At 34.5% G+C, this 9,934-nt stretch overlaps 7 protein-coding genes across 7 annotated transcripts; 5 read left to right on the top strand and 2 right to left on the bottom strand.

The window, feature by feature from the left end:
* The first annotated feature begins 56 nt into the window (after window positions 1-56).
* LOC124437417 (F-box/LRR-repeat protein 20-like) lies at window positions 57-2,624 on the top strand. The gene is made up of 2 exons (XM_046987392.1): window positions 57-1,782; window positions 1,853-2,624. The coding sequence occupies exons 1-2, from the start codon at window positions 87-89 to the stop codon at window positions 2,281-2,283; spliced, it is 2,127 nt and encodes a 708-aa protein (XP_046843348.1). The 5' UTR covers window positions 57-86; the 3' UTR covers window positions 2,284-2,624.
* LOC124437424 lies at window positions 2,279-3,644 on the bottom strand. Its single transcript, XM_046987401.1, has 5 exons — window positions 3,472-3,644; window positions 3,302-3,373; window positions 3,026-3,127; window positions 2,839-2,952; window positions 2,279-2,770 (listed from the first exon to the last, which is right to left on the bottom strand). Exons 1-5 carry the CDS (start codon window positions 3,613-3,615, stop codon window positions 2,630-2,632), a joined length of 573 nt encoding a protein of 190 aa, XP_046843357.1. The 5' UTR covers window positions 3,616-3,644; the 3' UTR covers window positions 2,279-2,629.
* Window positions 3,645-3,659: 15 nt separating this feature from the next.
* LOC124437430 (small nuclear ribonucleoprotein-associated protein B-like) lies at window positions 3,660-5,371 on the top strand. The gene is given in 7 exon segments (XM_046987406.1): window positions 3,660-3,782; window positions 3,861-4,124; window positions 4,198-4,299; window positions 4,341-4,443; window positions 4,520-4,582; window positions 4,646-4,810; window positions 4,879-5,371. Coding segments are annotated over 7 exon segments (825 nt in total). The 5' UTR covers window positions 3,660-3,674; the 3' UTR covers window positions 4,899-5,371.
* Window positions 4,957-5,992, bottom strand: LOC124437426 (nuclear envelope phosphatase-regulatory subunit 1-like). Its single transcript, XM_046987403.1, has 6 exons — window positions 5,860-5,992; window positions 5,717-5,788; window positions 5,556-5,629; window positions 5,373-5,482; window positions 5,248-5,302; window positions 4,957-5,178 (listed from the first exon to the last, which is right to left on the bottom strand). Exons 1-6 carry the CDS (start codon window positions 5,990-5,992, stop codon window positions 5,113-5,115), a joined length of 510 nt encoding a protein of 169 aa, XP_046843359.1. The 3' UTR covers window positions 4,957-5,112.
* LOC124437429 (ATP synthase subunit epsilon, mitochondrial-like) lies at window positions 5,979-6,599 on the top strand. Its single transcript, XM_046987405.1, has 3 exons — window positions 5,979-6,075; window positions 6,252-6,388; window positions 6,454-6,599. Exons 1-3 carry the CDS (start codon window positions 6,005-6,007, stop codon window positions 6,471-6,473), a joined length of 228 nt encoding a protein of 75 aa, XP_046843361.1. The 5' UTR covers window positions 5,979-6,004; the 3' UTR covers window positions 6,474-6,599.
* A 216-nt stretch (window positions 6,600-6,815) lies between these two features.
* LOC124437416 (SNF-related serine/threonine-protein kinase-like) lies at window positions 6,816-8,911 on the top strand. Its single transcript, XM_046987391.1, has 5 exons — window positions 6,816-7,435; window positions 7,600-7,741; window positions 7,807-8,016; window positions 8,095-8,241; window positions 8,329-8,911. Exons 1-5 carry the CDS (start codon window positions 6,838-6,840, stop codon window positions 8,909-8,911), a joined length of 1,680 nt encoding a protein of 559 aa, XP_046843347.1. The 5' UTR covers window positions 6,816-6,837.
* Window positions 8,666-9,695, top strand: LOC124437422 (putative uncharacterized protein DDB_G0293878). The gene has a single exon (XM_046987399.1). It carries the CDS (start codon window positions 8,938-8,940, stop codon window positions 9,574-9,576), a length of 639 nt encoding a protein of 212 aa, XP_046843355.1. The 5' UTR covers window positions 8,666-8,937; the 3' UTR covers window positions 9,577-9,695.
* The last annotated feature ends 239 nt before the right edge of the window (window positions 9,696-9,934 follow it).

Below are 9,934 nucleotides of genomic sequence, written 5' to 3'. Positions count from 1 at the left end.
TATTTAGTGGACATTGCAACTGATAAAGAATTCAGTTCTAGATTTTCTCCTGCCCAAATAAAAACACTATCTCTCATTTTCATTACATGAAAATGAACAACATGTTCAAGTATACGTTCAGAAAAATCATGAATTTTTATTTCGTCAAAATCTGCCATTTTGAAGAACGTCAGATGACGACGACGAACGGCAATTCCCGATCATGTGCAATGAAAAAATTTCAACAACGGGTGATTACGGTTATTTCCGACAAATACCTCAAAAATGAAGAAGTTGAATTGAACATCGCAACCTGTGTCTCAACTTTGGGAAGCATTTACGTTTTACTGCAGCATGTCAGAATGAGTAGTGTTGTCAATTATTTTCAAGGTCCTTTAATTCCAGACATTACATCGCTTGTATTCAGTTTTCTTGACACACAGGGAAAACAGAATGCTGCCCTTGTGTGCCGTGCCTGGAGAGATATTGTCTATTTTCCTGTTCATTGGAAAATGGTAACAGTTGAGTTACCATTTACTTGTAACGACGTGCTTATAAAGAGTCTTGTAAAAAGGCGAATTAGTCGAATCAGTTGTCCTAGAACATCGGGTCGCGATTTTGCCGTCATCACGTCTAATCTACCAAATTTGACATACTTGAACATGGGAGGCTGTCCAAGAATTACTGAAGTTGAGTTGAAACGTGAAGTCTGTCAATTAACTAAATTAAAACATCTTGTTTTTAAACGTTGTTCAAGAATTAGTGACACATTTCTTGAAGAGTCTTCTCCAAAATTGAAGCATTTGAAATTTTTGGTTTTGGAGGAGTGTGAGAATATTACAGAGTTTGGTCTTAGGACATTTTTGCTTCATGTTGAAGACTTAGCAGGCTTGGACTTGACATGGTGTGAAAATATGAGAGATATTTCTATTAAGGACATTGGTCTAAACACTCCAAATTTGCAAACACTTGTATTACGAGGATGTGATTGGTTATCAGTTACTGCTATGATGCATATGGTTAAACACTTAACAAAATTAGTGCATTTGGACTTTCGTTGGAGTCATGGCATAAATGATGCTGCTTTGAAAGTTCTTTCGGAGGGAGTTCCACTTCTGAAATATCTTGATGTCAAAGAATGTCCATTAGTCACATGTAAAGGAATAAAATATGTTGCTGAAAATCTACATCAGCTTGTTTATTTAGCATTTGGTGGCTCAGATAGTGATAATCTTCAGTTTTCTAGCCATGACGAGGAGATTGAGGAAATGTTTCTAGCTATTGCAGGAATGACAAAACTGCAATCATTACACTTTGATGTTGATGGTGTAAATGATGTTTGTCTTCGTAATGTTTTAAAATGTTTAACCAATCTGATAAGTCTAGACATGGGTTTTGTTATTAATTTAACAGATACAACAACAAAGGTCATCTCTCAGTGTTTACCTAACCTGGTCTTGCTGTCATTGAATAGCTCTTGTATAAATGATGTTGGAATCGTGTCTTTGGCAAAAAATTTGAAAAAGCTGGTCACATTAGACCTGCGCAACTGTCCCCTCACTAATGATGGCCTTTGTGAGATTGCACCGTCATTACATCGTCTAAGATCTTTAGTGCTATCATCACATCCAAAAGTTACAAATATTGGAATAAAGAGCCTAGCTGAACATGTTCCATCTTTAACAAGTCTTGACCTAATGGATTGTAAACATGTGTCGAATGCTGGTGTTTCATTAATTGCTTTAAACATGATTCATCTACAGCAATTAAATCTTTCCTTCTGTCGTAAAGTGAGCAATAAAGGTAACATCAACCTATTATTTAATCTTACTCAAAATTGTGCAGTTAACGCTTTGAAATCTCAATGTTTTAGGTGTGATAGATATTGCAAAGAATCTCAAAAAACTTCGCCACATAACTCTGGATCACACTCGAACAACTGATAAAGGATTTATTTATATTGCCAAAGAATTGCCACAATTGCTCTCGATTGGTTTGGAAGGTTGTAAGATATCTGACAATGGTCTTAAGACAGCTTCAAAACATCTAATGTACTTGGAAGGATTTAATTTTGGATCACAGTTGATCACTGATGATGGTGTGATGTTTGCATTTGATAACTGCCAGACTCTTACAGAAGTAGCATTGACTTTCTGTTGCAAAATCACCTTAAAAAGTATTGAACATGCAATTGAACATCTACAATGTCTGACATATCTTAGCATTGAGGAGTGTTCCCAGATATCTTTGCAAAGTATAAATATTATCAGACAACATAGTAATGTAACAATCAGTGCAGTTTGAAATCAAATGGCCATTTTCTTGGCATTTATTTTCTTTCATTTGAAGAGATATTTATGCAGCCAAGAACATTGTAGGTAGGGTTTATTATTTCAGGTAATGTCACAAATCTAATGGCTTAAAATGCAATACGATTCTGCTTTATTGTCATGAAAAATTGCATTGTAGCAATGCTTAAGTTGAAATATATAAGACATTTCAATATTTATTCAATAATTAATGTGGTTGATATTGTGTTTATGTGTATTTATTGTGCATTTGTGGTGTAAATTTTTATGAGTAAGATGTGCATTATAATCATAAAAACATGACTCTACAAATTAAATATATGAAATTGACCTAAACCCATTCAAGTATCATTATCTTCCACATTAGACAATGGAATGAAATTTTTCTCTTCTGATGTTTTATCATTACGGAAATATTGTTTTAAATTTGTCAACTCAACTGGCACCCATGAAATGTTCTCTGATTTCTTTATTTCTTTTTTCTACAAATAAAAATAGTATTCAGGTTCTACAATTCTCATATATGACCGCAATAGTTGAATTTCTAAACCTGTTGAAATCGTTTTAGAAATCCTTTTACAGTTGAAGTTTCAAGATCAGTCTCTGCTTTTTTTACTTTTTCTTCCAACTTATCAATATTTTCAGAAACCTCTTTCATGAATCTCTGAAACAATCAATAAATAAGATTATTTTGAATACCACACAAAATCACCACGTTATGTATGTGCCTTTCTTGCCTCTAGATGTTCAATCTTTTGAAATATTGCAGGGAGACTTTTACTTTGTAAAATAATTCTTGGAAGAAGGTCAGCTACAACAACTTCCGATTCATTTTGGATCTGAAAATATAAGTGTATGAGCTTGCAATAATTCCTATCTGCTACTACTCTTCCTCATACGTTGAACATCGTCTGAGAATCATGTTTTCACCTACTGAATGTTACATTGATGGGATGGGGCCCCAAGTCCCTAACTCTGGTTAATCAAAATTGGTTTTCTTATAACAAACAAACCATGTCTGCAGTTTGAGAGAGCTCTTCTAAACGGACTAACATATCTTCTATAATGTCTTGATAGGTTTGCACCTGAAATTGTCAAACACAGTTTAAGTAGATTGAAGTGTTTCGTCTACGAGTTAGAAATTTAAAGTTTTTAACGTTTCTGTTAAAATAAAATTTACAACCTGAGAAGATAAATTTACGTTCAAATAATTCGAAAACTCTCTAGCACACAAATCAACATTTAAATCTGTAAAATGCTCAGCAAGAATTGAGGGAGAACTTATAAAAGCTTGTTCAACATGTTTAGATGACGAAGCATCCGCCATTTTAAATGAAACGCCGCCTGCCGTCCAGACAAATAACACGTCAGCGGTTATCTATTAGAATGTTCATTGGTAATCGTATTGACTGGGCCAACGTTGAACGTTCGTTCGATTTCCAACTACTTTTTATAGTTGATGAACAGAAAGAATCCATTTGCATCTTCAAAATGGTAAGTTTCAGTTATTATATGGATAAGTCTACTTTGTATGAAATTAATAATTTTTAATGTTATCCAATTTTATTCCAGCCTATGGGCAAGAGTTCTAAGATTTTACAGCACATCAACTATCGTATGCGATGCACTCTTCAAGATGGTCGTATATTCATCGGATCATTCTTAGCTTTCGACAAACATATGAACTTGATATTAGGAGATTGTGATGAATTTAGACGAGTAAAGTCGAAGAGCAGTAAAGGAACAGATAAAGAAGAAAAGCGAGTTTTAGGTTTAATATTACTACGAGGTGAACATCTGGTTTCCATGACAGTTGAAGGACCTCCTGTCTCTGATGTTAGTGTGCCTTTAGATATGTTTGTGTTTCTACTTCAGTATTATCTTTTAACTTCTTTTAACAATTGATCAGGACAAACCAAGAATACCAACAGCCAATGCAACCCCAGGCAGTGGCATGGGCCGAGCAGCTGGACGTGGGGTTGCTGTACAGCCTCAGTTTTCAGCCCAGCAGGTTTTTTTGTTCAATTTAACATAAAGAAGTGTGGATTATAGAATTTTAAATTATTTTTTTAATAAGGTTTAAGTGGTCCAGTACGAGGGGTTGGTGGTCCTTCTCAAGATATTATGACACCACAAGGCAGAGGCCTACCATCAGGTGGTGAAATTGCTATGTCTTCAATGCATCATAATGTTTCAGTTATCTTGGAAAATAACATTTCTTTTTTATTTAGGTCGTAATGAACCACAGCAAAGAGGAGCTGCTCCTCGCCCAGGACCACCTGGTATGCCTCAAGGTATGAAAACTATTTATCATATGTTTATAGAGCTATTGTTTGATTGTGGTCTTACAAATGCAGGTCCGCCAGGTATGAGGCAACCCATGCCTCCTCCAGGAATGATGGGAAGAGGTATGCCACCTCCTGGTATGCCACCACCAGGAATGAGACCACCACCAGGAATGCAAGGTCAAGGACCACCACCGCACATGCAAGGACAAATGCCACCTGGTATGCCACCACAGGGTAAGTGAAAAAATTTTTGTTACATTTTTTGTCATACATGGTGTTTCCCATTTTAACATTCTTTTTAGGTCCACCAAGAAACATGTAGCATTTCATGGATTGTGGCTACATTTGTTGGTCTTCATATGCAAAACTTAATGGCCAGATTTACTTTACTAACTTTTTATTTACTGTCATTGTAAAATAGTTTGATATTTTGTAAATTACACGTATATTTGTGAACAAATGGTGATCCAAACCATGCTATAAATTAGCTTTAAATTATTGACTATGCTTTAAAACAACATTTAAGTTTCAAGGTGTTATCTTGCATATGAGAAATAATTGTCTTTTATTGAAGTCTGTGGTCTCAGGATGAGCCTTCCTTTCTGGTAAAATTAAGAAACTAATCATTCATGGTTGCTTTTGAAGTATGGAAGGTTTCTGTGCATATTTACCTCATCACATGACATGTTGTAATCCTCTAGTACCAACCTACATCTTTTAATAATGCTTTCAATTGTCAAAGAATATGAACATAATGTGAAAATTATTAATATACATTAAATTTGGTGGAGGATACGTTTGTGGTTCTCTTATTCGCTTATGAATTCCAAATAAGAAAAGAAGTGCAAGAACTACAAGGTTTATTGTGAAGAATTGATGATTCCAAAGTGATTCGATCAAAGTCAACTATAAAGATGAAAATTTTATTGGCATTGTTAAATGAAAGACATCAAAAAACATGAAATGAATGATTCAATACATTGGATGTAGATTCATCGCTCATCCATATCCAAGCTGAAGCAATAGTTGAACAAGTGGAGATAGCAAATATGACTAAAGAAAGCATGAATTTAAAGAAAAAGCCGCCTTTCAGTCCAAGATTGATCACACTGTATACAAACAAATATTAAAATGAAGTACTTCTCCAACGAATAGCTTTAGGATGCAAACCAGAAACGTACTCGGTGAGACGGCGCTCAAATGCCTTAAGATCTGAAAATTATTAACCATAACGTGAACGTGCGCATGAAAAAAAATTAAAAAATGAAATTTGGTGCACAAACCCTCGGTAACTCCTATGTGATCGAGTTGAGACGACATGCTACATTTCATAATTATTTCCAAAACTGTATATTTATGATATTTACATAAATTATTGCGCCGTAAGTATTTATATAACCAGCGGTATTTACGCATGCGCTCGATTGTATGTTGAATAAAATTGATAAATTAAAATCTACATCAAAAATGGTTTCCCAATGGAGGCAGATTGGAATGAGGTACATGACTTGTTTTTTTTATGTTTTTAAGTATATTATTTGAAGAAATGAAAGTTTGAAGATTTATGTTAAGAATTACTCGTTTATTTTACTTTTTTTCGGGAGTTAACTTTTAAATGCAGCGATGTATATGCTTAGCCAATTATCTTTCATTGAACACAAATATTTTTATTTAGTTATCTGCAATATTCTGCAATTTGTGCAAGAGCTGTTCGACGCTGTCTTAAATCTGAGTTTAAAATTGATTCGTCAAGACTTGACCAGACAAATATAAAAGTCACAAAATGGACAGATGGAAAGCCAGGAAAAGCCAGTTAGTTTGCATCTCCACTAATTTTGTTTCAAAATTATTTCACTCATGAGATTTTGATTCTTTAGAGATTTATGGAAGTCAATGATTCCAAGGGGAAATTGCCAAGGAGGAATTAAAGACAGTTGAAATATTTACAATTGTTGTATGCTCAACATTAAATGCTTGTGATGTTGTGATGTTATTAAAGTATTGCAAAAATTTGAGACAAAAAGTTAATTGGCTTATTGTTGTTTACGTTAATGTGAATCTTAGAGCAAAAACAACTTAAATTTTTCATCACAAGAGCAGCCTGCATTGCTTTCATTCTTTCCATCACATCATTGTCGGTAACTCCAGTATTTCTATATCAATCAATGTATATTGCATATTTTTCATCGCTGAATTTGAAGTTCATTGGTCGAGAGCTTTCCCCAGGAGGTGTATTATTTCGCTCGGATTTGAAGCAGAAAATGGCGAAATTTACGCGACAATCTCGCTGGGGAGAGAGCAACATAGCTGGTATGTACGACCTGGAAGAACGCTTAGGATCTGGACATTTCGCTGAAGTGAAACTAGCTAGACATGTATTTACAGGAGAAAGAGTGGCTGTTAAAGTTATTGATAAGTTAAAACTTGATGAAACAGCAAAGCAACATTTGTATCAAGAAGTTCGCTGTATGAAACTTGTACAACATCCGAATATTGTACGTTTGTATGAGGTTATTGACACAAAAAGCAAGTTATATCTCGTTCAGGAATTGGGTGACGGTGGAGATATGTATGATTATATCATGAAACACGAAGGTGGACTGTCAGAAGAAAAAGCAAGGCGTTATTTTCGTCAAATATTACAAGCTATAGATTATTGTCATAAACTTTTTGTCGTACATAGAGATTTAAAACCTGAAAACGTCATTTTTTTTAAGAAGCATGATATAGCAAAGCTTACTGACTTTGGATTTTCTAATATATTTATGCCGGGTACAAAATTACAGACTTCTTGTGGCTCTTTAGCTTACTCCGCACCAGAAATTTTACTTGGAGACTCGTATGATGCTCCTGCTGTTGGTAAGTCTATCATATAATATGTCATATTGGTAAGCTTTGTTGTTGAGAAAAGGTATATTTTGCGAAGGAAGTCATGTGTATTAACAGTAAAGGAAGGTTCTTTTGGTCCTCTTTAAGCTTTTGTTGAAATAAATTTTGATGTAAATTAATTTTACTTTTGTTAGATGTTTGGAGTCTTGGAGTAATTTTGTACATGATGGTTATTGGAAAGGCGCCATTCTATGAGGCAAATGAAAGTGAAACACTGACAATGATTTTAGATTGTAAATTTCATATTCCAGACCATGTGTCCCCAGATTGTCAAAGGTAAGATGTTTATTTCAATACTATATGTAACTGATTGTCATCACTCACAAATGCAATTTCAACAGCCTCATTTCTAGAATGATTGTGCGTGATGTTTCCAAGAGGGCATCCCTTGAGGAAATTATTGGTGATTCTTGGGTCCATGGGAATAATGGCCCAGTCACTGTCACTTCCATTCCTTTGTCTAAACAAGTAACATTAGCTGCAGATCAACATAATGAGATTGTGGAAAAAATGAAGCTTGGAAACATAGCCGATGATGATTTAATCACACAGTAATATGATGAATATCATTTACATATAGATATAACATTCAACTCAATTTTGTGATACCTTAATACATATATTTTTAGGTGTTTAGAATCAGGTTCATATAATCATATTTCTGCAACATATTACTTATTGGCTGAGCAAGTCTTGAGACATTGGCACAAAACAAGACAATCCCCTTCTCAGTTATCCAATGAGGAAAAATGCAGAAAGGCAATGGTTTTGAAAAGGTAAATTTTTCAGTTTTTGTTTGTTCCCAAGGAAGATGTGTGGCTGATTTTCGCTGTGTATTATTCATATCTCTTTTTTATTCATAGGCAAAGTCTGCCACAAGTAAGTATTTCTAATGACATTAAGGCCGACATAAAGTCAGTTCAAGATCTTCCTGTGAATGATGAAAATGAGGATATTGATTTAAATCTTATTACAAGTAAACTACGATATCATTCAAGTGAATCTATATATGATGACGTTAAAAATTCTGAAGTAGATAAATCATGTGAAGACAATGTAGTTTCAATATCTCTCCCAATGAACAAGAGAAAACCATTTCAAAAGAGACGTGTAGCTAAAGTAAAGAGTACTCCAGCATTTTTAAATCAAATATCGGAGGAAAGAGACTCGGATTTAGACGATAGTCCTCGTGCCTCACCTCGTTTACGTCGATCGTCCCGTCGACCATTAAATCAAGTAATGACACGTCGTACATCGCCAGCACAATCTGTGATAGGAAGACAATCATCAAGTCATAGTAGCAGTTCTGAAGATGATGCCGGTGATCTTGATAAGAAAATGAGAAGATTAACTACTGAAAAGTCGTCAAGAAGATCCCCTAAACGACGAAGTGATGATGAGGATGACGAGAGAACATGTGAGGATAACAAAAGTGTAATGTGTTAAAGTCTGTTGCCATTGCAAAGAAAAGAATGATGTGTGAGAAAGATGTGGAAACAAGAAAAGACAACAAGAGAACGAATAATGAAGACTCTCAAATAAATGAATTATCAAATAAAAATAATTCTGGTACTGTTGAGGTAAATAATGCTAATAACGTCGTTGAACATAACGTATGTTTCACTCGTGATGAAGAAAACATTGAAACTGAAAACCAACTCATTCACAACAGTTTTATCGAAGGTTGTAATGTTAAAACTATCGCAGACACCACTTGCAAAGAGGAAACAATGAACGAAGCCAGTTTAAGAGATAGTATAGAGGAAATAAGGACAACACAAGATAATAAACGGGAAAGTGGGAGTAAACATGGAGCAGTTACTGTTTTTGTAAGACATGTTGGTGAGGATGTGAAGAAAAACGAAACAGATAATGTAAAGGAATATAAACAAGAAGAATTCAAATCGGAAAAGTTACAAGATGAAAGCGAGAATGTTTTAGTGAGTATGGAGGATCTTTCAAACTGTAACAAATCACTGGATAATGATATCAATGACATAGAAATGGTAATGATGAAAAAGGAACGTGAATTATACAGACCAGCGGTAAGAACTATATTTAATAATCCTAAAATATCACGTGTTACCAGTAACTGTTGTATTCTTATTTGAGGCTGGTTCCTCATTCGTAAATACTTGTATTTATATTAAAATCTTAGTAGCTACATATATATGTATATCGAAGTATATGAAATTATTCAAAATATAACTCTCGCATGACGAAGGGAAAATTCAGTGAGAAATTTTTTATCCCATGCAATTCTTCCGTGAGCGTGATTTCTTTACTGCTTGAAGTTTAATTCCTTTGTCGTTTATGTGCTAACACGATGTATGCCTGCCGGAAATATGTATGCCAGCTGTTGGCAAGGAAAGTCCCGTATGTCCAGGTGACAATCATTGTTTCCATGTAAATAATCGATTATATCGTGCATCATTTACTATTACACTACCGTGTTCTTTCCACGATAAA

This window comes from Xenia sp. Carnegie-2017, unplaced genomic scaffold, assembly GCF_021976095.1.
Source record: "Xenia sp. Carnegie-2017 unplaced genomic scaffold, XeniaSp_v1 HiC_scaffold_16, whole genome shotgun sequence".
NCBI lineage: Eukaryota > Metazoa > Cnidaria > Anthozoa > Malacalcyonacea > Xeniidae > Xenia > Xenia sp. Carnegie-2017.
Note: the sequence above shows the minus strand (reverse complement) of the source record. Positions and strands in the feature narration are given on the sequence as shown.

Excerpts from the sequence above, each read along its gene's own strand:
- LOC124437422 (XM_046987399.1), top strand. The coding sequence starts at position 8,938 with ATGATGTGTGAGAAAGATGTGGAAACAAGAAAAGACAACAAGAGAACG.
- LOC124437429 (XM_046987405.1), top strand. The coding sequence starts at position 6,005 with ATGTTGAATAAAATTGATAAATTAAAATCTACATCAAAAATGGTTTCC. Across the intron at positions 6,076-6,251 it reads TGGAGGCAGATTGGAATGAG|TTATCTGCAATATTCTGCAA; the intron begins GTACATGACTTG and ends ATTTTTATTTAG. Across the intron at positions 6,389-6,453 it reads TGGAAAGCCAGGAAAAGCCA|AGATTTATGGAAGTCAATGA; the intron begins GTTAGTTTGCAT and ends TTGATTCTTTAG.
- LOC124437426 (XM_046987403.1), bottom strand. The coding sequence starts at position 5,992 with ATGCGTAAATACCGCTGGTTATATAAATACTTACGGCGCAATAATTTA. Across the intron at positions 5,630-5,716 it reads TAAAGCTATTCGTTGGAGAA|TCATATTTGCTATCTCCACT; the intron begins GTACTTCATTTT and ends TGCTTTCTTTAG. Across the intron at positions 5,179-5,247 it reads ACAACATGTCATGTGATGAG|AAAGGAAGGCTCATCCTGAG; the intron begins GTAAATATGCAC and ends TAATTTTACCAG.
- LOC124437424 (XM_046987401.1), bottom strand. The coding sequence starts at position 3,615 with ATGGCGGATGCTTCGTCATCTAAACATGTTGAACAAGCTTTTATAAGT. Across the intron at positions 3,374-3,471 it reads ACGTAAATTTATCTTCTCAG|GTGCAAACCTATCAAGACAT; the intron begins GTTGTAAATTTT and ends TGACAATTTCAG. Across the intron at positions 2,771-2,838 it reads TTCTAAAACGATTTCAACAG|AAAAAAGAAATAAAGAAATC; the intron begins GTTTAGAAATTC and ends TTTTATTTGTAG.
- LOC124437417 (XM_046987392.1), top strand. The coding sequence starts at position 87 with ATGAAAATGAACAACATGTTCAAGTATACGTTCAGAAAAATCATGAAT. Across the intron at positions 1,783-1,852 it reads TCGTAAAGTGAGCAATAAAG|GTGTGATAGATATTGCAAAG; the intron begins GTAACATCAACC and ends TCAATGTTTTAG.
- LOC124437416 (XM_046987391.1), top strand. The coding sequence starts at position 6,838 with ATGGCGAAATTTACGCGACAATCTCGCTGGGGAGAGAGCAACATAGCT. Across the intron at positions 7,436-7,599 it reads GTATGATGCTCCTGCTGTTG|ATGTTTGGAGTCTTGGAGTA; the intron begins GTAAGTCTATCA and ends TACTTTTGTTAG. Across the intron at positions 8,242-8,328 it reads AAGGCAATGGTTTTGAAAAG|GCAAAGTCTGCCACAAGTAA; the intron begins GTAAATTTTTCA and ends TTTTATTCATAG.